This window comes from Carettochelys insculpta, chromosome 5, assembly GCF_033958435.1.
Source record: "Carettochelys insculpta isolate YL-2023 chromosome 5, ASM3395843v1, whole genome shotgun sequence".
Lineage (NCBI taxonomy): Eukaryota > Metazoa > Chordata > Testudines > Carettochelyidae > Carettochelys > Carettochelys insculpta.
In genome coordinates, this window is record NC_134141.1 from 49,197,551 (window position 1) to 49,224,461 (window position 26,911).

The 26,911-nt window shown below is 43.0% G+C and overlaps 1 protein-coding gene across 1 annotated transcript in view; it reads left to right on the top strand.

Annotated features, from left to right (window-relative positions):
- Positions 1-26,911, top strand: part of ROR2 (receptor tyrosine kinase like orphan receptor 2) — a 256,388-nt gene that overhangs the window by 160,183 nt on the left and 69,294 nt on the right. The window contains exon 2 of the mRNA XM_074995043.1: positions 19,686-19,763. Coding sequence (XP_074851144.1) covers positions 19,686-19,763 — 78 coding nt within the window. The remainder of the gene's footprint in view (positions 1-19,685; positions 19,764-26,911) is intronic.

A 26,911-nucleotide genomic window follows, 5' to 3' on the forward strand; every position in this document is an offset into this window, starting at 1 on the left:
CCTTAGAAAGGATTTCAAGTGTTTAGTTTAGTGAGAGACCTGACTGGCATCACGTTGTGAGGTGTTTTGTAACACTTGAGATACTGTGCTGTTAAAACCTTTGCTGCATTATAACCCCTTAAGCTTAATAGCTTTCTCTCTTTCCATTGCAAAAGGTAACCATGCAGTACCTCATTACCAACAGGTATTTGTAGGAGATGCTAATACCTCTAAAACTGCATAATCTGTTAACACTTGTGTTTAGTGCCTCGGTATACACCCGTAATATAATGCTTTCCTGTTTATGAAGTCTACCAAGCTGTTGCCTGTTCTCCTGAAAGTTTCCTTTACCTATTATAAAGGTTCTAGATTGCTTATACATTTAGAACAGTTCCCTTGGCAGCTGCACATAGTTGTTCTAAAATGTTCGTTTGCAAGAGAGGTTGGGTTGGCGCGAGCTGACTCCTACCTGCGTAACTTTGACAGTGTATTATACACATAAGTATTACTTGTACAAATATTGAGGCTGGCGGCTGGCTCTGTGGGGTCTCACCGCCCCCCCACTCCTCCCGTCTCCTGTAAAAGCAAGACACATGCATGTGGAATGCACGTATCTCGAGGCATTACTGTACCTGTGGGATTGTGAAGTGTCTGACACGAGAGTTCTATATTTCAAAATGTAAACATTTTGTTAAATCTATTCACATGAAACGCTTATCTTCATTCATAGTGCATTCTAACTGCATAAGATTCTGCCTCACAAACAAAGTCACACTCAAATGCTAGAGATGAGTTAACCTGCATATTATTTCAGAACTATTAAGAGTACTGTAGGGCATATCTCCCAGTTGCTTAGCCTTGCTACCTAGTCTTGTGGACTTCATAGTTTATGGGTGGAACCAATCAATTCTGCATGAGTGAATACAGATAGGACTATAATAGAACACAGATTGTTCCACTTCTGCATATGCACAGTGAAGAATTAACCCAGCATTTCTTGGGTCCTGGGGTGGGGTTAGGGGGCAGGGTTCAGGGTAACAGGGTGGTTCAGGGCTGAGGTTTGGGAGGCGTGGGAGAGGGATCAGGGGTGTCCCAAGGGTGACAGGGGCTGCCCCAGCAAGCAGTGGGGTTGAAGGGGGTGTTCAGGGATGCACTGCATTGCCCCTGGCAGTGGCTCCTGAGCCACGGTGGTGGGGGCTGCAGTAGCCAGCCCCAGCCCGTGGCTGCTCTCCAGGACAGCGAGGGCTGTACTGCTGGTGGTATTCCATGGAGTGGAAGAGGATGCAGCAGGAGTTGTACTGGCCAGTCACACCTCCCACTCCTCTGTGTTCAGCCTTGTGGCCAAGGGCCGGAGGGGGAGTAGTTTGGTCTATGGCTTTATGGCAGAGGGGCCCCTTACCTTGAGCCAGTGGCCTGCAACATCCAGAGCCCCAGCCCCAGCTGGCCATACAACTACAGGTGTAGCTGTCTCCCTGTGGTCACTCTGCAATATAACTGTCCTCAGCTCCAGCACTTGCTGCCCCTCTGTGATCATTTGTGGAGCACAACTGTCCCTGCTATCAGGCGCCTCCCTTTCTGTCTGATGATGCACAATCTGATTCCTGGCACTACCAAACTCTGACCTTGCTTTAAGTTATGATAAGAGGAAGCTGCATACCAGATTTTGTGGTTGTAGCTCTTATCCTTTAGAGGGAGTTCTGAACAAACAGACTCATGGATGGACAGAGACGCTCATTTCTAAAATACATAGTAAGATGTTTAGGACACTTTTCTCCATGGACATCAGTTTTGGTTGCATTTGTTGAAATTACATTGCTGTAATTAAATTAAAGAAACATGATGGAAATTTAACATGGTGTTCCATGTTCAACATCAGATTTGCTCACATGTGTTTCTCATTTCCAGCCCTCAACATGGGAAGTCTAAATGTCTCAAGAGAAGTTCTTTTTGGGCCTATATATCACAAACAATGGAAATTCTGTGATCAAAACATCATAACTTATATTCCAAAGTTCAGTCTCCTAAAGTTGTGTTGGCAGCAACCGTGGACAACCCGCAGGCTGTGAGCTGCACGCAGCCCACTGGGGCTCCATCTTTAGTCCACGGATCCCTAGTTGTCTTCCTCCCTCATGGACCGGGAGCCCTGAACTTCCATGTCTCGTGGTCCACCCACTATTCATGGTTGCTCAACCCTGCTCTTAGCGATAATAGGAATTAAAAGTAGTAAATTATGCTTTCTGTGGAAAAGGAAGCAGATGCAAATACAAACACATAGAGAGTAGACCTTTTGGCCTTTTCTACACAGGCCACTTCCTTCAAAAGTGATACATGGCCCAAAATATGCTAATGAGGCATGCATGCAAATTCGCCATGCCTCATTAGCATACGGTCATGTCATATGGAGTCCGGAAGACCATTCTTCCGGACTCCACAATGCAGTGTAGAAGCGTGGCCCCCGGGGAGCTTCCGGAAGGAAGTCCTTCTTCCAGAGGCCTCTTCTTCCTGAAAATTTTTGGGAAGAAGGGGCCTCCGGAAGAAGCACGTCCTTACGGAAGACCCCCCGGGAGCCGTGCTTCTAAACAGCGTTTTGGAGTCTGGAAGAATGGTCTTCCGGACTCCAAATGACGTGACCGTATGCTAATGAGGCGTGGTGAATTTGCATCCACGTCTCATTAGCATATTTCGGGCTGTGTATTACCATGCCACTTTTGAAGAAAGTGGCCTGTGTAGAAACGGCCAATGAGTGAGAAAAGTGCCAGTTTTATAATAATTTTCTGAGTTGAACTGCACTTTGTAATTAGCTGTCACTTGCTGGATAGCTGTTTACTTTGCCAATTCATAAAGGTGACGGCTGGTGACTTCCTTTAAATGATGCTGTTATGACTAGATCGTCATAATGTGCTTACAGTTGAGCAGCTTGTGTTTAATGTGAGTTGCAGCCTTCAGACTGCATAATGAGTGATTATATGAGTTAAGGAAATCCCTTCCTGACTTAAGGAAAATGTAGCAGTTCAGCTCAAACTGCCAACTGTTTTGAAAACCCACCCACAAGTACATGCACATGTGCCCACATGCTGGTTTAGGAAACTGCGCCCTTTGAATTCAGGCAAGCTCAGCAGAAGACATTTTCTGTACATCATTATGTTTTTGAAAATGAGCTTGTTGGCTAGTATTTGGAACTGTGACCAGATTTTAATTTTGGTTGCATGCTGTCCACTCACTGAAAGCTCCAAGTGTTTCCAGCTGGGAGCATTCCCACATTCAGTCAGTCACTTCAGTGTTTTATATTGAGGCAAGAATAAAGCTCAGTAAACTGTCCTTTTGTAGGGCAGCGAAATTTTTGTTACAACTCTGGTTTAAAAAAATGTATTAAGAGTAGGTAGCAGCATTGAAGTGCCCTGGTTAGACTGTGAATCATTCCTCTAGCATTTAAGGGAGGCTTATGAAAGAGAGGAGGAAGATAAACAGGAATCACTCTTGTGAAGGTCGTCTATCCCCAAAGAGCTCAAACAGACTGTTCAGTGAGAGAAGGAATCACTTGTCCTCCCTAGAACAGTTAAAAGCATGTTAACCTAGGTTCAGTCCTGGAAGTAGGCTATGATGTATTGAGTTAAAAACTCATCCCCGATAGCTTCCCAAAAAACAGAGAGATGATTTGATTGGTTTTGCAACAGTGTTACAGCATGGTAGTCTGTGAAACGGCACTCCAAGGCTGACAAACAGGAAACACAGCTTTGACCTGGCCAGAACAGAGGCTGTTTGCGCAAGGTCCTTGTTCTTAAATATGGTCCAGTTTGTGTGTGTGTGTAGGGTTATGGGATGTGCACTAAACAGTTTGTGTGCATTTCAGATTAAAAAGGAGGCTTGTGGATACCCATTCAAAAGAGCTTGTAATTACCACAAAAGTGTAGTAGTTTGAGTCCTGAGAACTCATGAGGAGAAACTGACTGGATGGAAAACCAGTATAAATAAAATTCATGGTTTTTCTTCTTGATTTGTTAAAGTTTTTAAAAATTTTAGAATTTTGACCACCTCTGCTCCAGAACGCTCCCTACCTGGAGATTGATTCCATGCACTTTACACAATTTAGTTTTGGCTTTATGTGAAAAGCAAGCAAACAACTTTGACTGCTTGTGAAAATTGAGATTGGCCCTGTGCAGTCTGTGAAGTCCTCAGTACATGCTACAGTAACAGTGCAGAGTAGTAAGGTAGGATTTCTTGCAAATGTGGACTGTGCCTCTACTCAGCCCATGAGATTTTGTTATCACAGCACTTTGCCCGCATTGAAAGGGTCAACTGCAATCGTCCTTCAGTTTTTGTGTTGAGAACATTATATACATACACAAACACACATACATGTGCTGGAGAAAAACAAAAAAAAAAGTCATGTAGCCCTTTAAAGATTAACAAAATAATTTATTAGGTGATGAGCTTATGTGGGACAGACCCACCCACGAAAGCTCATCACCTAATAAATTATTTTGTTAGGGTTCGTCTACACTTGCATTCCTCTGTTGAAAGAGGTATACAAATGGAGTATAAATTTGCATATTTGGCACCTCATTTGCATATTCTAATTTCAAAAGAGCTGCTTTCAAAAGAAGGAAGCCAGTGTAGAGACTGCTCTTTCAAAAGTAAACCCCATCTTCGAAATAATCCTTCTTCCCTTTATTTAAGAAATCAGCGTCTACACTTGCTTTCTTCTTTCAAAAGAAGCTCTTTTGAAATTAGAATATGCAAATGAGTTCAAATATGCAAATTTACACCTCGTTTTCATTTTTGGTTTACCTCATTTGATTACCTCTTTCAAAAGAGGAATGCAAGTGTAGACACACCCTTAGGCTGTTTTCTACACAGGCCACTTCCTTCGGAAGTAGCATGCTAATACACAGAGTGAAAGCTGCTAATGAAGTGTGGATGCAAATTCTCCGTGCCTCATTAGCATAATGTCACATGATTTGGAGTGCAGAAGACCATTCTTCTGGACTCCAAAATGCTGTGTAGAAGCGCGGCCCCCCCCGGGGGGTTGGGGGGGGGTGGATTCCAGAAGGACGTGCTTCTTCCCCTTCTTCCTGAAATTTTTGGTCATCAAAGGTTGTCACGTATGTCAAAATAATGTAGTGTTAACTCAAAAATCCTGGATTTATAGATTGCAAAGTTGTGTTTAAACATCACATTAGTTGGTCATGAGTGAACCTATGGTTGAAGTAAGGTCACTCTGTAAGCAGCTGGTTAATCAATGGTCAGAGTTCCATTGTGAATTTAAGGTGACTGTGGAAAGTTGTGTTCTAACATGATCTGATTTCCTTGTGAAGACAAGCCCAAACAGGGCAATAGGGGGACACATCTGCCTGCTTGTTTGCATGCTAGCATTGCCACGCCAGCTGATTTCAAAAGGAGAATTCTAAGCATCCACTCTGCTTCTGATGATAGAGGTGGCCATGCTTACCCACCAGTATTGCGTGTACCGTTTTAAACAATGCTTTGAATTTTTGGAGAAAGGTGCATATATTACTGTGTACTTACTATTCTGGGAGAGCAGTTTAGCTAGCGTTCCAGCTACCCTTTCTTTTCGGATTGTGTGTTAATTTTTGACATATAGTGGCAAGCATTGTTCCCTGTAAGCTGGGTGCTTAGGCAGATGCCCAGGAAAGATTCAGGTGCTACTCCGATTATTAGTACAGCGCCCGCAGTGGGCAGCATGTGCTTCTGTTGATGGCGCACACCCACACATGCCTTGGTGCACGTAAAATTTATTCTGCCCATCAATAGAAAAATGTAGAGGGAACATTGGTTATGAGATGTTGATATCTTTCCAAAAGCTTGTTCAGCATTACTATAAATTATGATGCTACAGTAATCAACCATCAAAGTAATTTAAAATGACTTTTAGGGTTAAAATATTTTTTTCTTTCTCAACCTCAATTCTAACCTCTATTCTTTTTAGCCTTCTTCCTAGAACAGAGGGTCTAGTGTTATTACCTTGTCCCTGATTCAGTAAAGTATTTAAGCATGACATGCTTAAGTGTCTTCCTTGAATAAGGATGCGGTTTTTTTCTGCGCTGGTGCCATAAAGGTTTCAGCTCAAGGCTGCACAGGACTGGTGCTTTTGTATTTGAAATTTTTTTTTTAGAAACAAGCACTATGAAGGTTGTTGGTTTTTCTTTATAGATAGTGTTATATTCATAAATCAAGATTATTTTTAGTCTTTTGGTTGAGAATTTTATTTTCACTGCCTGAAGCAGTAACATAATCAATCATGTAATGTCATGAATAATTATTATGTTAGCTTGATGTTCTTTGAGCTGCAGGTGTGTTCATTTGAGGCTTTTAAGTTAAGATTTTACAGCTGAGCTGGAGAATAGCTTTGGAATGTGTCCACGTTTTCCGAATGGATTTATTTCGTATAATACTTAATAATTCCTGTCTGTTATGAAAGCCAGCTTGAATTTTCTCTCTGTCTTTTAATTTTTTAAAGGTTTTTACATATTTCTGAATATATTGATTTTAATCGTTTATCTTTTGCTTAGGAGCTTTTTGAACATATAGCTTTGAAACATACAGTATGAAACTGCATGGCTGCTTTTACACTAGCAAGCTCTTTCGAAAGATTTTTCAAAATAAGGGGGCTTTTTCTAAAGAGCCGAAGGAATGTCTACACAGAAAAAACATTCTTTCAAAAGTAAATCAAAAGAATGTGGCGCTCCTTTCAAAATCACTCTTTCTTTCCCCTTTCAGGAAAAGTGCCCGCTTTTTGAAGGCTTCTTTCAAAAGAAAACGTGTAGCCGCTCCGCAGGGCCCTTTTTTCGAAAGAACATTTTCAATCCCTGATCCATTCTTTCGAAAGAGCAGGGGGCTGTGTAGACGCTGTCTTTCGAAAAAGCAGATTGCTCTTGTGATCCACTTTTTGTGTGGATGCCCTCTTTTGAAAAGTTTTTTCAAAAGAGATCTTCCAGAAGAGCTTCTTTCAGAAGATCTCTATAGTATAGATGTAACCTGTATGTTTGTGGTACCAAGTCATCTTAATAGTTTATAATTTGTAAAATCAAATATTACTTTGAAGTGTCTTCATGGCTTAAATGAATCAAGTGCTTAGTGCCATAAATACCAGAGTTTTATTAACTATTTGAAACCCAGTTTTATTTGTCCCAAGTCATCTCTTCACTAGTGTTCAGAAGGCTGTTTTCTTTTCCCCTTTCTATTATGGGTATATAGACAATATAGTTTCTCCATTTAGTAGAGAAAAATATGGACTCTTGATGCAGTCCCCTGCTGACCTCTGCTCTAGCAAGTGTGTTTTCACCTTAATACACCTCTTCCCTTTGTTTTTATAGCTTCATTATTTTGAAAACAAACCCTTTAAATATTTCATTGAGGAATAAGTCCCTGGTAAATCAGGACTTGTTTTACAGTGAAAACCCTGAAAATCATGTTAATTGCTGAACAAGCCTCCATTTTCATGCCTGAGTATTTGTAGCATCTCATCATAGGTACTAGTATGGTCCCTCACAGTCTGTATAATGTCATATGAGGAAGAGAAATAGTACAGTCCCTAATTTACAGATTGGGATCAGAGGCTCTGGGACAGATTTTGAGGTCAGTAGAAGTTAGGCATCTATATACTTTTTTGAAAACCCCACAAGGTACTACCTGTAGCTCTAGGTGCTTAAACACCTTTGAAAATCTGGTGACTTGACCATGGTTACTCAGGAGATATGTCACAAAACAAGAGATTTGAACTAAGAGCTTCTGTGCCCCAGGATAGCATCCTGACCACTGAATCATATTCCTTTCTTGGGCTGTGTCTACACTATGAGATAAATTCAAATTTAAGGCAGATAGGTCAATATTACCACGTGACTGTCTTCACTGTAAATACCACTAGTTTGATTTAGGGAGCTCTAATATTGAGGTTACAATATCGCTGTTACCTGACAGGTGTAGAGTCAAGCTCGAATCCAGAAGTTCGATTAAAGGCCAGTGTGGAATCGTCATAAATCAAAATTATTAGCCTCCAAGGGTGTCTCGTATGTACCCCACAATGCCCCTCAGTGCTCCATTCTGGCCACTGCTCTCCAGGTGCACCGGAATTAGGTGACAGGAAGACTGTGAATTTCAAAGCAGAAGCAGCAAGCCTGTGGCTGTGGGCTCATGTTTGTATGAGAGCCTGAGAAATGTCTTTCTTTGTTATTACCACTTTGAGCACATCTACTCATTATATCTATCACCTGCAGGGAGTCTGTGGTTCTGTCTCTACACTTTTTTTTGTTCTGCACTGCCTGGTGCCAGCTGCTGCCCCGCCACACCACATGGCAGCAAGGCTGTTGTGGGGGGTCATGCTTGCGTAAGACGCGAAGAAACTTATTTTCAGCTGTTTACATTTGTGCGCGAACCCCCTTCCCTCCCACAGAGGCGCCATGCAGTCAGGGTCTTTCCCCCGGTCAGTTGCATCTTGTGGGTAGCCCCCACCCAGTAAACAGATGTGCCCGCCATTTGGTGCTGACCGTGCTGCTAGGCAGCACCATGCCTAGCTTGTGCATGTTTAGGCCTCCAAGGGCAGGAAAGATATTTGGGGGCTTGCAGCTGCTGGGGAAAATCTACCCTGGCAACTAAGATATTTGGGGAAGAGCGCTTCAACTGCCCCCCTGCCCCGCCACCCCGAACTCCCATAGCATGGGACCACTGGGGCTTACAGCCACCAGAGGGGAGTCTCCCTGGCAGCTAAGATAGTCAGGGGAACCGCTTCAGCTACTGCAATGCTCCAGGTGGCTCTGCAGCTGCAGATCGCAGCACCCCCCACGCACTGTGCCAAAAACATTTTTGGGAGCTTGCTGTCCATTGCGGACACCTGCTGGCTTCATGTTTCAGTTATAAAATCATTTTGCTAACGTCTCCTGTCTGTCTTCACACTTTGACCCCCTCAGAAACACGGGGGTGGGGGCAGGCTTGTTGAGATTCCTGTTTGCGTTACAAGTTCAGTATGTGATATTTCACTGCCATCACCTGTGTTGGCAATGTCTGTGTAGTGGAGGGGAAAGTCAAAACTTTCCTCGAATTTTCTATCCTCTTTCTCCTAAATTTAGGATACAGTCTGGGCCCCTGCATTATTTTCAGGGGTCACATGCAATGATGGGAGGTGGGACACTCAGTGGATGGCCAGTTGAGAACACAGTCATTGCACAGAAGCCTTAGTGCACCAGAAGGCCAAAAACTCTTCCCTCAGCAACTCTCGTTTGTGACAAACTTTCCTCTCTTCTCATTTTTCAATCTTTTCACGGCCCCTGTATTATTTTCAAAAAAAAAAAAAAATCAAAAACCGTTTTTCCTAGACTTTTCTATCTTTCTTGTAACTTTGAGAGTACGGTCAGGGTCCCTGTATTATTTTCAGGGATCAGATGCAATCATGGGGGCGGAGCACACTCAGTGGATGGCCAGTTGAGAATTCAGCTACAGAAGAAAGAGATTTCTGTAAACTTTTTGCTGTCTCTGGGGATGCCCTACTTTTCCTTCCTTCCGACAGGAAAAACAGATGTTTGCTTAGCATGGGAGGGGAATGAGGAAAATGTGGGATAGGTTCCCACAATGCACTACTGCAACAGTCGATATTTGCCAGTTGAGTGTGGCAGCAATAAGTTGACTGTGAGGGACACATGGGGAAGTGAGGATGGACAAATTCAAACTCTCAAATTCCAGAATCCTGGAATCAGTTTTAATAAATTCTAATTTATCTCATAGACACAGCTTTGGTATAACAAAACTGGACAGTTGGTTTATACCTGAATTTTTCTGAAAGGTCTTTTTGATAGTTTATTCCACAGCTTAGTTTTTTTGGAAATACTTTTATTAAATTTCAGCAATACCTGAAAATGGAAACTTAAAAAATGAAAGCATAATTACACTGTTTTTACTACAATGTTATAGCAACGAAGGGTCCTGTGGCACCTTATAGACTAACAGAAAAGTAAGTTTTGAGCGTGAGCTTTCGTGAGCACAGACTCATTTCATCAGATGCTGGTCTTGGAAATCTGCAGGGCCAGGTATAAATAAGCCAGAGGAAGGGTGGGGATAACAAGGTTAGCTCAGTCAGGAAGGGTGACACTTACTACCAGCAGTTGATCTGGAGGTGTGAACACCGAGGGAGGGGAAGCTGCTTTTGTATTTAGCCAGCCATTCACAGTCTTTGTTTAAGCCTGAGCTGAGGGCATCGAATTTGCAGATGAATTGTAGCTCAGAAATTTCTCTCTGGTAGTAAGCCTCACCCTTGCTGACTGAGCTAACCTTGTTATCCCCACCCTTGCTCTGGCTTATTTATACCTGGCCCTGCAGATTTCCAAGACCAGCATCTGATGAAGTGAGTCTGTGCTCATGAAAGCTCATGCTCAAAACTTTTCTGTTAGTCTATAAGGTGCCACAGGACCCTTCGTTGCTGTTACAGATCCAGACTAACAGGGCTACCCCTCTTTTACTTGATACAATGTTATAGTAGTTTCTCAAAGAAGTATTTGCTGCAAAGGAGATTTGAATAAATGTTTATTCCATGTGTCTCTCTCTAAGGTTTATATTGCGTTTGACCTTTCTGTTTTTTAAGATGCAAATATGATATACAGAGGGAAGAATGTAATTAACAGCTTAACTCACGAAATACGCGTTGTGTAAAGGGAAGCTAAAGGGCTGGCAGGGAGTTGGAAACACGGAGTGGTACTGAATATGCATAAATGATATGAGAAGTCTGAATGACTTAGATGATTTGTTGAACTCTGTGAATCTCTGGTGTTTTTTTAGATGTTTGGCTTGGTTTTGCATGTAATATTGACCTCTGACCCACACACAGTCACCTAGAGGACGAGTAAAAAGTATCCAACAAATCTTTACTGTAAGGGTTTTCTTTTTCTAAATGATGGGGGAGGGGTGAAGGGGGATGGTTTACACAGGAGACCAAAACCATTACAGCTTTGTGTAGATTCAGCTGCTGCTGCTTTTTTTTTTTTTTTAAAGTGGTGTTTGCTACACTGAATAACTTGTTTTACCTCTTTTTGGGGACATGCATTTGATACTTGAGGATCAGTTTTCAAACAAAGGCAAATTACTATATATTTTAATAAAGCACATGAGCACAAGCGTTCAGATTAGTGCATGTGTGCAAATTCCTTTGTTTCTAAGTGCCAGCTGAGAGTCCGATTATGAGATTTTTGAACTCCTATTAAAATGCACTCATTTGAAAATTGGCACCCCTTTTACAGAAGTCCTCCCTGTTAGCATCTCCTTTGATCGTAGACAATACAGGAGAGGGTTGCATGAAGGTCGTATAGCATGCTTTGCCTGAAAATATCTTTTAATTTTATGCAAAAGTTTCTGACCAAAAAAAAAAAAAATGAATTAGCACTGTCAAAGTTGATCAGCCTCAGATGTAAGCTGGTTGTCTTGTTTGTATATTTTGCTTCAATGTTTCTTGTTTGATTTTTTTCTAAAAAAATAAATCGTTTCAGTCTAATAGCCATGAAACACAGAACAAATTTAGCGGAGAAACACTTACGTGAAGGAAATATGTTTCATTATTTCAAGAGAGATTCTTATAAATAACAGCTTTTTATATGTACTAAAAGATTAACCAGAATTGCTCAAATCCTTAAATAAGTGTTGTTTTTCTTCATTTAAATCATTGTTCTGGGGCGGGGCCAGGGATGAGGAGTTCAGTATGCTGGTTGCCTTGGGGAGAGCCTGAGGAATCAAATAATCTGCTTTTACATTGAAATAATTGTTAGATAATTTCACAGTTCACTGTGTGTGTTCTAAGAGCCATATGCAATGCCTCTGGCACCAAACAACTGAATCAAAAAGTATAAGCCTTTTTACCTCTTCCATATTTTTATGTGAAATGCCAAGTGTCAGAGAAAAAAACAGAGCTCCTAATCTTCTGTAACTATAAAAGCAGTGTACTGCTCATGTAGTACTAACTGCTTCTTTTGTAGACCATTCACCACCCTTTACAAGTTTGCCAAGCCCACTTAGCAATTGGTTGCCAGGGCCTAAATGTGTTGGAAAAAGAAATTTAAATGAAAGGTCCTGATTCAGCAACCTAAGTAGCCTGTTTCCTATATTCAAAGTAATCAGATTGGCATCTAAGCTGACAGAGGACCCTTTGTTTGGTGTGTTCTAGGTTAGTAATTGACAGATGGTCATCAAAGTTTTATGAAGAAAAGAACAGAATATTAGAAGGTATTAAACTAAAGGGTTTTTTTTTTCTTTTGGGAGTTTTAGATGGTATACCCTCGAAATGCTCGATATCTAGTTGCGCTTAACTCACATTAAGGTGAATTAAGTGCAACTCAAAATCCTGCTCCCCCCAGCCTGCGTGGTCCCGGTTCAACACTCGTGGCCTTCCACCCCCCCAACCCTGTTCGCCACCTGTGCATGGCTCCTGCTAAGCCCCTTGCGCCCAGCTCTGGCTCATCGCCCCTCACATGTGGTGCCAGCTGAAACCTCCACTGCCCCCGTTCAACCCCCCGCCAGCTCACTGCCTGAGCACAGCTCTGGTTCAAACCACCCGTGTGCGGCTCCGGCTCAACATACCCTGGCCCTGGTTCAAATCTCCCGCTGGCTCACCACTTCAGCATGGCTCTGACTCACTATCCTTCACGCGCGGCTCCAGCTCAGGGTCCCCCTCCCCCCCAAACGTGCATCCAGCTCACCACCCCACATGCTGGTTCAATCCCCCCATGTGGCTTCAGTTCAGTCCCACTCCCCAGTTCAAAGCCCCTGCAGTCAGCCCTCTGGCTCACCACTTTGGCGCGTGGCTCTAGCTTAACTCCAGCCCCTGCTTCCTTAACCCCCCACAGGCTTAATCCCTGACCCCCTTCTGACAGCCCCAACCCACCGCCAGGCTTAACCCTCCCTGGCTGCAGAAAGTGCGTTCTGCCGGGGGAAAAAGCCACTCCACGACTTAAGTTATGTGAGGGTACATGGGAACACAACCCTTGCGTAAATCGAGGCACTGCTGTGTTATTAAAGTAGAGTTAGCAGCTAAGTCAAGGGTTAACTAGCAACGAAGGGGTTAACTAGTGAGTGGTAAAAGGTGAGTGTTACTGTTTAAATCTAGAAATAATTTTAGTTCCTGAATTAGTATAATTAATATGTGAAAGTGTAAGACAGAAGTAAGATCTAAGGTTTGTGCCTCAACTACAGTTTAGGAATAATTTTTTAATATTAAAATGGTTAGTGTTTAATTGGTGGGATCGAACATGTAACCTGTTTTTGGAGTTATTTTTGTATGGCTGATAAACATACTACATAATATTTTAATAGGCTTACATCCATAAACATTATGAGCTCTATTTTATTTGTTACAACTGTTTTTCATATGCTGACATGATCCCTGAAACTGAAGAAATACACAATTCTGAAATGATAGTTTAACTAAATTTATCAGTATTACATGCTCTGTGATTAGACTTTTTGTCCAGCTGAGAAATCACCAGTTTTGTGTTAGTAGCCTGCTAGGGCAATCTTGCCTTTGATTTATAGTGTGTTTACTTATATGCCAGATTGTGAGGCGGAGTCCCAGGACTTTTTGTAAAGGGTGGCCTAATTCCTATCGAGTTGGCCACTTTTCCTTTTGTTCTATCACGGAAGAGGTTGAACTGACAGAGGAAAGGAATGTACCTACTCGTCCGGCACCTTTGACGCCTGACGGGTCCCCAAAGGAGGGAATTTGCCGGATGAACGGAGTTCCCCAGCCCTCCAGCCTGCAGCCCCTCACTACCGTCAGCTCTGTACCCCACTTGCACCCTGCCTCCAGCTCCTCTAACCCCAGTAGCCTGTTTACCTGGTAAGCCTGGCCCTGGCTAGGCTGATTCTGGTCCTGACCCCAGAAGCAGTCAGGCTGCCAGATGTGGCCCTGGCTCCAGGTCCATAGGTGCCAGCCCCAGGAACAGAAGCTCTACCAGGCTTCCCTGCACAGGGCTGTCAGCCTCCCTGTTACTGAGACACTTACAGTTATGGCTGCATCCTTGCAAGGTATTTACAGAAACACAAGCTATTCCCTTATGTTTCGTTTTATTGAATAATCAGTAGGTTAAAAATCTACATAACTTGATTAGGGCATATCAGTTGTAATGGAACTAAGAAATGACTTATCTATGCAATGAACAAAGAACACTAGAACCTAGTGATGAGACTTACTGCTCGTTCAGATTTTATCAGTATACTTTAATTGCCTAGTACTTAAAGGTTGGGAGTTCACACACCTGTCTATTAATTCTCACTCTTTATGACCAGTGTATAATTCAGCAAGTCCAAAGGGATAGAGTTACTATCCAATGTTGCTATCTTTCAGATAAAACATTAATGATGAAATTATGTCAATTTCTTTCTTCTGTTTGTGGCTTCTGGCCACATTTTCTGTCAGTCAGCATTTTCAAAGGTGGATGTTGACACTGGTTACTAAGTGCTTCACAGTAGCTATGGTGGTTTGTATGATTTCAGTTATTTACATACCAGTATGTCATCTAGCTAACTTTTTTAGCAAGGTGAGTTCATGCTATCACAGCTGGACTTCAAATCATGAGTGTTTCTCTCCAAGTCAGTTATTAAATAATAGCTGTTTGCATACAGTTAATGTGATGGCATTGCATCCTTCATCTGTTCTTTTGGAATTTGGAATCCTGGTTGCTCTCTCGTATACTCGTTATTTGCTATTATATACCTCAGTTGTGATGTGGACACAGTGGTAAAATGAGGACAGGCATATCCATGGAATTAAACTACCGCTCACAACTTTTAATGTATTGAAACCCACTGGAGGGGCACTGCGTGTCCATCACCCATACTATTTTTATACCAAGTATTTAATAGGTTCCAGGGCAGAGATTACAGTGTTAGCTGTAACTCAGGTTTGGCTCTCTTCAGCCTGCTTCCCAGGGGATCTGAGTCTTGGCACCCCTGCGTCCTGGGAGTGGGCATAGAGAGTGCAAAAGGGGCTTAAGGAGGGGCCACAAGGTCTTCCTTTATCCCATAAGCCTAAGGCTCATCACCAATATCTTGTTCCTCTGGGAGCCATTAGTTTTTTATTTTAGTGCATGTTGTGATGAATTAATAACTCAAACCACTTACTACAGCTAGGTATGCAGTGTATTCCTGCTTAACCTTCTGCAGCTTGAAGATGGTGTGAGGAAGGCAAAGTCCTCCCTGGTCCTTTGTTCAATTCTTTCTTGTCCCCAAATGGGCGATCAGCTAGATGGGTGACATCTTCCAGGTTGGGTTCCCACTACTAGGTCAGCATGGGGCTGCTGGGATGGAGCTGAAAGTGGCTCTATATGGATTCTGCTCCAGGTTAAATCCTGGGAGCTGGGGAATGCTGGCCAGTCAGCAGCCTTTTTCCACAGGTGAGCAATGGATGCTGAAGATTCCCCTCGGGGAGGGAGGAGCAACCTGGTATCCCTCAGCAAGTGTCTTCTCCCTGGCTGCTGGAGGTTATCCCTCTTCAGTGCCAGCCCCATCATGTTCTCCCACCCATTCAAGCAGATGGGTGGCAATTTTTTGTAAGGTTGAGCAACACAGCTGCAGCTATACACTAGATGAAGTCTAGTAGGTATCTTTGTCTCATCTGAAATGAATGTAATAATATACAGTTAGGTCTTATCGACAGCAGTTATCTACTTGTGAACACATAATTCATACCTCTCAAAATATTCCATGGATTTCCTTCTGTGGTGTTACAGCCACCCACTCTGCGGATTCTTCACCCCGTTGTAAGAACAGGAATCACTAACTCATGGCCTTAAATGTATAATATTTAAAATTCTGTGAACAGTCTGAGGAACACCTTGACCCTCGTAAGTTTTAAAACCTTTTATTCTCCATGCTTTCAACCAAATTAATGCTTAGGATCACAGGTATAACATACCATTGTGAGTGGTACTTTCATTTTGATTTGTAATTACAGTTTGTGTGTTTAGTTGTAAATATAATGCAAGAAACCAGTGAAGGCTTTAGCAGCTTCAATGAGTTTACAGACTAAAATGGCCAAAGAGGATTCCCTGGAAGAGAATAAAAGGAGGTTTTTTTTTTCTTCAGCCCATGTGTGAATGGCAATGTTAAAAAATGGGAGAGTAGGAGAGAGGAAGGGGCAAATGGGACATCAGAGCTGGGAATCTTGACAGAAAAGGGTGGGGAAGGGAAGCAGTGACAAGGTCTGAGATGTAGAAGCTAGGGCAGAGATGTGTGAAGTCTGGAGAGGAAATATTGGCCATGTAAACTTGATGCAGAAACCCCAGGGGGTAGTGGAAACATACTGACAGGGCTGCCTCTGTCATGGAAATCCAGGGAGTGAATCTGTTTTAGCCCAGCACTGTGGGTTTAGTTCTAACAGAAGAGACTGTAGTAAGATGACAAGAATATAAAATAATGAAGAATTGAAAGAAGCAGACAGTCGGAATGGAGAAGTGGGTGCATGAACTCTTTATCTGAGCAGCTCCTGGCACTTTGAATCTGTGGTTCTCATATTATTTATTTTAAAGGGAACAAACTTTCAGTGTGCACAGTGACTTATTAGTGGCTCTGATCCAGAGGCACGTACAACGTGAAATCACGGTTCTTTAACTTCAGAAATTTCAGGGTTAAAATTGGGTCTGTTAGTTAACTACAGTTAATGCGAGAAATTAATGCAAAACTAATTACATGAAAAAATCATGATTAATCACAGTTTTAATTGCACTATTCAACAATAGTAGAATACTAATTTAAATTTATTAGAACTGTTTTGTATGTTTTTCTACATTTTCAGATGTATTAATGTCAATTACAACACAATACAAAGTGTACAGTGCTCATTTATTATTTCTTTTGCAGATATTTGCAATGTAAAAAACAAATAGTATCTTTCATTTCACCTGATATAAGCGCTATAACAAAATCTCTATCATGAAGTTTTACAAATGTACAAATTTTTTTGTAACTGCATTCAAATCAAACAATGTAAAAGTTTAAACCTCCAAGTCTACTCGGTCCTCCTCCTTGTTCAGCCACACATCAAGGCAAACAAGTTTGCTTATATTTAAGGCAGATAATTTTGGCCACTTCTTGTTTACAATGTGTCTGAAAGTGAGAACTGGCATTCGTGCACCAGCTATGCTAAACCAGGGACATCACCTTTCTGACAGAGTGCTGAAATTTGACTTTTTGACCTCTATGCACAGTCTGTGTGCCAGTGATACTTTTTAAAGTTACTAATATTCCTACTTACAACAGCTTCATCAACAAATAAAGATGCAGAGCTTTACTGTTTAGTTGGTGGTTGGTGGCATTAGCTGGTCTTTTGTTACTCCGCAGGCTGCATGGCTTTGAGCAAGCTCCTGGCTGCGTGGGGGAAGAGGGACAGGGCTGTGCTGCCACCTTGGGTGCCAATTAAAATTGGCTCACATGCCACTCTTGGCATGTGTGTCAGGGTTGCTGATCCCTGTGCTAAACATTCCTATGTCCCTTCATACTTCAGCTTGTAGCCTCTAAAGTTTTGGTTGTGAATGCAACATGTTTAAAAAAAAAATCTACATTTGTAAGTTGCACTTTCACTACAGTGCTTGGATGAAATTAAAAATACTATCTCTTTTATTTTTATTATAAATACTTGCACTGTAATATAGGGAGCACTGTATACTTTGTATTCTGTTATATTTGAAAATGTAGAAAAATTAATATTTTAAAATATTTGATTATTGAACGATTATTAAAACTGATTAATGGTGACTATTTTTATCGTGTTATTAACTGCTATTTTTAATTGTTTGACAGTCCTATTTAAAATTGAGTTCATAATGAATTTTTGAAAAAAGAAATTTTCAGATTAGAATATTTAAAAGGTAAAGTTTATTACTCAAGTGACAGTTGAGAATGGCAAAAAGTTGGGTTTTAATTTACAGCACACAGGATTTTTCAATTTTAACATTGCTTGTTCACTGAGACTTTGGGGGGTAGATACTGTCTTTGCTTTGCAGTTACCCTCTGATAAGGCGCAGCTGGAGATAAATGTTTTGCCAGACATAAACATACCAAGCAAAAGGAAGAATTACATAGAGGTATGAAAGTATTTTAAAAGCAGCAGATGCTTTTGATTCTTTCAGTCCTGATTTGAGAGTTAAAAAACAGAAAACTAGACCTCTGGCTGTGGGAGGGAGAAGAGAGAGAGACTTTGCCTCTGTGTATAAGCTTCTCATGTTTGTCCTTTTAGAGAATCTCACTTAAATGATAAGCAATGGGAAATTCAAGAAATAAAGTTGCACATAGATCAATAAAACAACAACAGAAAGTTGAGGATACTGAAACCATTGCATGGCATTGAAAATTACATGGAGGAATGTGAGTATAGGGCACAGGTTGGCAATCAAAAGAACAGGAGCCATTTTTCCTAGATTCAGGATAAAAATGAAAAATTGAAGAGCCGCAATGCACATGAATACAAGGTGGTTCTTAATTAATAATGTCAAATCATACTTTTTGTAACCCTTATTTTAAGAACAGTGCACACATATCCCACAATGCATTGCACATATTAAAGGGGGAGTTACCAAGTGTTTCAAGATCACATATTGTATGTAATTTAAATAAAAGTTATTCATTGGGCTTTTAGATGTTCACCAAAATATCGGAAATATCGAGGGGGTATTTTTACTTTGCAATTATAGAGTTGGGAGCCACAAAAGAAGTCCTTAAAGAGCTCCAGGGCTGCAGGTTGCAGACCCCTGGGTAATCATGTCCCTGATATCTGAGCCTCTCCTGCTGTCCCTGTCAGTTTTATAAATAAAATTTGTCCTGCTCTTTTGTAATTCCAAGTTAAGACGTTGGCTGAGAGCATAACATTGAGAGCAGGCTGGGTTTATGCACGTGACTCAAAGACCACCTCACCAGGAAGGTCAAATGTTCCCACTCTTTATTCCCATCTTTTCTCTAGCTAGGAGACATTAGCTTTGGCTTCTCTGCAAAAAAAAAAAAAAGTGTGTGGTTTTTAGTGCAGCACTATTAAACTGCATTAGCTGCCTGCTACGAAAATCCCACTGGAGACAGAGCAGTGTGATATTACTGAGGTAGCTGGGTGAAGTTGACTACAGGAGAGAGTATAGGATTTTAAAGTACTTTGGCCAGGATCATCCGCAAAGGGATTTGGGCATCATGAAAGTCTCTGGAATCCAGAAAGTCTGTGTCGGGTTCCCAGTGCAATGCATGGGAAGAGATGAGTGCTTTAATTGGAAGCCATAATGGCTAGCATGCTTTCCAGTGGCCACCCCCTCATGGAGTTCATTGCCCACAATTCAGCTGCAAGGAGGCACCTGCCTCTGCTTGAGCTGGGGACTCCGGTAGTGGAGTTAGGGATCTTAACTGTTTCTTGAGAGTAGTAGTTTTGGTGAAAGCAGCCCTATAATTATATCTGTTATAAACCCACCTCCCCTCCCTGTAATTTTTGTGTGTGGATAGGAGAGGAACACACCTTTTTTCTTAATATATTATCCAGAACAATACCTTTCATTTCCTGTGCTGAATACATTTTACAAGAATTAAAAGCTAATTCCTTATTCTCCTCGAAGTCGAAGAGAATTTTGCCATCGGCTTCAGTGGCCCCTAGTGATTTAAAATACCCAACATCTTAATTTTGCTTAAGAAGATGAAGATAAACTCAATCTCAACAGGCTTAAAATTGTAATGGTTTATTTTTCACATAGGTGAAATGGAGATACCAGATTCCAATGATCCTTTGAATCAAGTGGATGGACATGACAGGCAAATTTCAACACCTAAAGGTAAAAATAAGAATGATTTCAATTTATTTTTTTTTAGTTAAAAAGGTTGAACCTGTGCAGGTTGAACCTCTCTTGTCTGGCACCCTCAGGACCTGACCAATGCCAGAGGGAAGAATTTGCTGGACTACGGGAGGTCAGCATTTTCTAGCACACTGCAAACACTGCCACTACTTATTGGGCTCTTAGAAGACATTTAGGAATAGATTACAGCAAAATAACAGCACAGAACACTGAGAGCCAGGACTAGTGGCCGTAAACAAACTTAATGGGACCCCAGGTAACTCAGACACACTCATGACAAGTGGTCATCCAGCTAACTACGGATTATGGATGTTGCCGGATGAGAGAATTCCAGGTGAGAGAGGTTCAACCTGTACTGCATTTTCACGTGACTGTTTTTGGCAAAGTCTTCCTGACAGTTCCCTTACCCTGTAATATACAAAAGCAAAGTCACACTAGCGGAAGGAGGACAGTAGCAAGACCCCAGAACTGTGAGTATATAGAACAGGGGTGCACAAAGAGGGGGGTAGGCTCCCTCAGGAGGGGCATGACATTTGTAAGGGGAGAGGTGCAGCATGATTGGCTGCTGGATCTCAGGCTCATCCATCTCATTAAAAACGTTACTATTTTTATGTGTATTCGCATTTATATACCGATTAATAAGGTTTTATATACCACAGTCATTTTCTTGCACGTGCCGAAAGGGTGTGCTTTGTGTTTTTGTTTTTATATAAACATAATGGAAATTTTCATCTGTTTGGATTACATTAGACAGGTTGGGGGACCCTGCTTATAGCAGGGACAAAAAGTGGGGCCTGACATAAAAAGTTTGCTCAACCCTGATATAAAGGATGCTATAAACAAACAAAATACTATTAATTGACTAGCATAAAGGTCAAGATGTGCCATCATTAAACACTGTAGTACTGATAATGTTACAAATCAGGAATTTGAGGTGTGAGGTAGGGACAGAATCCTATGTTCTTTTAAAATTATTGCATCTTGCAGACATACAAGGATATTTTTCAGCACACCTGCTATCTATCTTCTATTCTTCTTTTGTTGGAGGAGAGTCTTTATTTCATGCCCAGTCTTGAGTTCATATATCTTCTTTGATTTAGTAATTATCTTGTGCAATATCCAGTGCTTTTTTTCTAGGAAAAAAAGGTGCCAGTACTCAAGACACCCAACCACCACTCACCCACAACTCCAAACTGCCACCAGTCTCCATACAAACAGAGAGAGAGCACAACCCAACCCAACACATGTGCAGGCAGTACCCCAACTCACAAAGTAGCCATACTGCCTGACACAAAACACACACACATAATCCCAATATGCAAAATGTCCATAACACCCAATGCAACACACACACAATCAATGCGCAAAATACCCACAAACGTTGCACAAAACACATGCTCCTCCAACCCAACCACGCACAGCACAGCCCCAAGTACATCCTGGAACACCAACACATATGTCCCCACCCTTCAAATAGCAGGGCACAACCCATAGCCCCAGACGAGCATCCCTGTCTCACACCTCCTGCAACACTGCGCCACATCTCCGCTACTGTGCCCGGGTAGCAACTTGCTGCAGCATCCGGGCATGCTGGGGAAGAGCAGCTGCTCAGATGGGGACCTGCTCCTGTGAAGTGGGAGGTGAGCCCTGGGAGTGGCGGCTGGAGGACAGGGGCACCGGGCACAGGAGAGATGGACGGGTAGCTGGCATGGAGCAAGCTGGGAGGGTGGGCTGTGGGCATGGGGCAGAGGGGAAGCGGGTAAGGCAGGCTGTGGATACCAAACAGTGACAGGGGCAAGGAAGTGGGTGGAGGCACGGGGCAGGTGAGGGACAGGGTGGGCTGTGAACAGGGAGAACTGGGTGGAGGGCACCAGGCAGGGGTCTGGAGACATGCAGTGCTGGGGCCAGTAGGGAACTGTGGTGATGGGCTGGGGCGGGGGTGTTGGGACAGCGCAGGGTGCAAAGGGGGCATAGCTACCCCCTGCTAGGCACAGGTGCTCCCCAGGTGCAGGCTGTGGATGGCAGCCCCCAGGCAGCCACCTTCCCGGGAGGCCGCTGCTCCCTTCCCACCATGCCCAGGGTGAGTCTCTCCCTGGCTCCCGCTGCAGCCAGCAGCCCCTGGGGCACCCTCTGCCTTTCATCTGCCACTTTAACCCCTTCCCCACCCCCGTGGCCCCAACCGAGCACAGCCTTAACCCCCCTCTTCCCCAGCCTGCCGCCAGGCTTAACCCCCTTCCCTCCGCAGCCTCAAACCGCCCCTCACCTGCCTCGCACAGAAGCATCTGGCGACTCCTTCACTCTCCCACCCACAGCAGCTCCCACCATGGTGTGGCCTGGCCACATGCAAGCTGCCCAGAGTGGCTTCCAGCATGGCACAGTCTTGTGCAAACTTCCCTGAGGGGCTCATGGCGTCCCACCCCATCCCGGGAGAACAGGTGCCAGAATGCCATTCCATGGCGTTCCAGCAGAAAAAAAGCGTCGTCTTGCTGTGCCAAGGTTTTCTTTCCCAGTGGCTGGAGTTTGTTGGTGATATTCTGTGTAGTTATCATAGCTTGTGTGTATAGCTCTTGGTTAGAGTTGACCTATATAGTAGTTGTCCCTGTCATCAAAGGATTGTTTGCCACAGGGGTTGGACATGCCCCAGTCCCCAGGTTTCAAAGCCAAGCACCTCTTGTGGCAAGCCTATACAACATACTAGCTGTCTAAAATGACTGGGGGAGTCCCACATCAAAGAAGTGCCAGATCTGCAGGGACTCCGGACCCCATACCAAGAAGGACAGGGAAATTCACCTGAAAGCCATTCTTAGGGAGGTGGCTCTGAAACCAGCCTCAGCACTGAGTTGCTCTGAATCAGTGACAAGAGCTTCAACATCTGCGCAGAGCCCTCCTCCAGCACCATGTTCTTCTCAGCACCATTCTCCATCTCCAGTGCTGAGGAAAAAAAACATATGAGTGCACCAAGACAGGGCATTTGTCCACTTGTCTTCCTCTGAGCCTCTCTGGCTTCACAGACACTCCCCAGAGCACTGAGTCCGGTATGGGACACGTCATAGACTCCCAGGAGCAGCCATGGACCTCATTGGTTCCTGGCCCCCTTGACCGTGGAGGCTTTTCAGACATTGAAGGATCAGCTGTCCTTCATGATCACACTCATACCTCCCCCTTGCCCCTCCCACCCCAGACTAAGGCAGCTGTGGCTGGAAAGGGAAGAGTCTGCAGCAAGATCCATCCTAGTTTGTAGCACCGTCCAAAGGCAAGTCTTGCATAGTACTGAAGAACTGGTCATCATCCTGACACTGATCCACAGGCTCTCAGTGCCACGTGGTGATGGAAGTGGGTATTGCACCATCATGGTCTCCAAGGGAAGAATTATCTTAAGGATCTGAAGTAGAATCCTTCATTTCATCCAAGACCCACTGCTACCCCGCCTCTAGATTTCGATGCTGGTCCCTGTCAACTGGCTGATGCAGTGTCAGTATTGAAACTCCTGGGGTTTCCCCCAGATACCAGAACACCTTTCCTTCCACTCGTACTCAGTGGTATCAGAAAGGTGAGCCACTACCTCATCCCACCCAGCACCATGCTCCGGCATCGGTTCTGGTGCTGATGTTCATAAAGTGGTTGCAATGGATGTACTGGAAACAGAAGGATGTACTGGAAGGCCTCCTCTGGCACAGGCCTCCTTCTCGTCCCTAGATGAGGCAATTGAAGGCCCTGGTACTCTGCTCCATCAAGAGAACTTCAGGGCCCACCATGAACTCTTGAAGAGGTTCCTGGAGAACTTGGGCCCGGAGGTGGAAAAGCTTATGGATTCAGTGTGCAATTTAATGGACATCCTGGGTGCCCCTGCTCCCTCCAGTATGGCCGTACCGCTAAATAAGGTAGAATTGGAGCGAGGTAAGACACAGCAGTAGACCCGTTTTTCTCTGCCCTCTACCTCAGAGAAGGCAGAGAAGAAATACTGCATTCTGTCAAGTGGACTTGACTGCTTTATATTGGATCCAGTCCTCCTCATGCTACCGAAGCACTTGGGGCATGCTCAGTATGGCCCAGGAGGTGGGCCTTCCTGTGCCCTCCAAACATTACCCTGCACTGGGAGTGGTTATGCCCACTCAATCAGAACCTCTAAATTTCTTCTAAGAGCCTAGTAAGCAGTCGAAGCATTGGTAATGCTGCTGGACAATTTTGACTTCTCATGGTCTGGCAAATTCTCTCGTTTGGCACTGTACAGGTTCTGAGAACCTGTTCAGGTTCTGAGGGTGCTGGACAAGAGAGGTTCAACCTATCTGTATGTGGGATGCCAGAGCGATCATAACATGCTACATAGACTAAATTTTACTACCCGCTAAACTCTTGACAGAACACTTTCTGTATTTGTTCAGGCAAGATAGGATATTAGAATTAAATGTAAGACATTTTATAAAGCATAACAAATGAGAAGTTTAATTTAACACTACTGTGCGTATGGCAGATAGATTTTTCTCTCAGAATCTTTGGCATTCAGACAGCAGATCCAAAGCCTATTGAAGGCAAGGGGAGTTTTCCATTGATTTCAGTGGGCTTTGGATCTGCAAGTGTAATTGTTGGAACATATCACATTTACAACTGCATTAATATTCTTTCAACATAATGAGCCCAAGCCTTTTCATAGGTGCTTTTTTTTCTTTGTTTCACTAAATATGTCACTTCTGTAGCAGATTAAGTCTGTTTCAGTTTAAAAAGCCTCTAGTTGGCTGGCACAGTATTTGAAGAATTTTTTGCAAGACATGGTTTGAATGATTAATCCTTTGGGCTCCTAGTGGAGCATAGGTCATCCGCAGTCTTTCTCCATCTCTTGCAATCCTTGGCTATAGTCTTGATTAGATCCCACATTAAGCCAGTTGCTTTTAGTTTGTCTTAGAAACTTCATCGCTGTGTTTGTTTGGGACGTCCCCTTTTCTCCTTTCCCTTGGTATTCCATCCTAATGCTTTTTTCGTGATACATTCTTTGCAGTCCTTATACAGGATATGGCCTGCCCATCACCATTTTCTCTTCTTGATCTGGACCTCCATTTGATTTCTGATTTGTGTTGGTTCACAAGGTTTCATTTGGCATTCTATCATACCACTTTAGCTGGAGGATACATCTAGGGCATTTAAGAAAATTCACACATTTGTCAATAATGTTGCTGTGAACAATGCACCATGTCTGCAAGCCATACAGCAACAGCACTGATTTCACACTGGAAGTGAAAATCCATAGTTCGGTTGTTGTGGAAATGGCTCTTGTACACCAGACTGGTCGTAATATGGTAAAGACGCGCTGCACCTTTCGCATTCTCGCACTGATGTCCTCTTCAGTGCCCCCATTCTTGCTGATGACGAGCTTGTATACTTGTGGAATGTTAACATCTTGTACTGCTTTTCTTTCAGCAGTAATTTGGCTTTCCTCATTATTATTAATGCACATCAACTTGGTCTTCTCTTGATTGATCTTGAAGCCCACTCCTCAGCTGCCTGGGCATCCTGTAGGGCATCTGTCTTCTCTTGCATATGCTCTAATTTGTCTACAAGCAGAGCTGAGTCTTCTGCAAACTCTAGATCTTCAAGTTTCCTAGTTTGGGTCCATTAGAGTCCCCTTCCTGAGTCAGGATATGCTGTTTCTGTGACCCAGTCTAAGACAATCAGGAAGAGTACTGGAGAAAGAAGGCAACCTGACATACACCTGTTGTCACCTGGAATTTTTCTGACAATTTTCCATGATGGATGACTTGTCAGGAGTATTCTTCATACAGTTTCTTGATGATGGTAATCAGTTTACCTGAGACTCCATAATGTTGCATGGTGGACTGCCTATCCACACTGTTGAAGGGAAGTCTATGAAGTTGATGTAGAGTGGTGCTTTCCATTTGATACATTGTTCTACGATGATCCAAAGTGTTACTATCTGGTCTGTGCAATATTGTCCTCTCCTAAAACTTGCCTGTTCTTCTCGTAGTTTGTTGTCTATGGCATCTTTCATTTGTTCCAGGATGACTGTGGTTAGTACTTTGCTTGGAATGGATAAGAAGGAGATCCCACTCCACTTTTCACACAGCAACAGATCTCTGGTTTTAGGGAGTTTCACCAGTAGCCCTTTTCTCCAACCTTTTGGAATCTCTTCTGTTGTCCACATCAGCTTTAACAAACTGTGTAGCTGGTCCACTATAGGAGCTCCTCCTTCTTCTAGCACTTCAGATGGAATATTATCAGGCCCTGCTTCCTTGCCATTCTTTAGGCTCCTTATTGCCTGGAGGACTTCCTCTTTTGTAATTGCCCCAGTGTTTGCTGTCTAGGGGTTCTCCTGCTTCCAGCTGTGGTGGATTTGTTGGTGATAATCTGTTTAACACTTTTTCAGAATGCACCTTCCATCTGGCTAGCTGCTCATCTACTGAAGTAAGTAGCTGACCGTCTTTGTTTTTGACTGGTCTGTTTGTTTGTCTTTTTCTTCTGCCCAAGACTCGAGTTGTGTTATACAGCATTTTGAAGTCCCCTTGTTTAAATGCTACCTCCTGCTTTTTTTTCTGCAATCTCATTTATGAAATTTCTCTTATCCCTACAAACACTTTTCTTTACTTCCCCAGCATTTTCATGGTATCTGGGTGATGCAGCTTGTTTCTGGCCTCTAGTTTTTGCTTGGTTGACTTGTTTGAGTGCCTTTCCGTTCTTTGAAAACAAAAAAGCAGTAAAGTAGCATTTTAAAGACTAACAAAATAATTTATTAGGTGAGCTTTCATGGGACAGACCCACTTCTTCAGACCATAGCAGTACCAGAACAGACTCAATATTTAAGGCATAGAGAACCAAAAATAGTAATGAAGGTTGACAAATCAGAAAAAAAATATGTAAGTGTTTTTATGTCTGCTAAAACAATAAAAACACACAAAACAGACATAAAAACACTCCTGATCCACAAACTGGTCAGCCGACATTTTAATGGGGTGGGCCATTCTGTTCATGACTTAAGAGTTTGCGTCTTACTGAAGAGGAATTTTCACACTACGTTGGAAAGAGAGGCTGCTGAACTCTTTTTTTTATATTCAAATTTGACACATTAACACGTGGTTTGAACCGGGATGCGAATTTTGTGTGTCATAATAGGGGCTCTT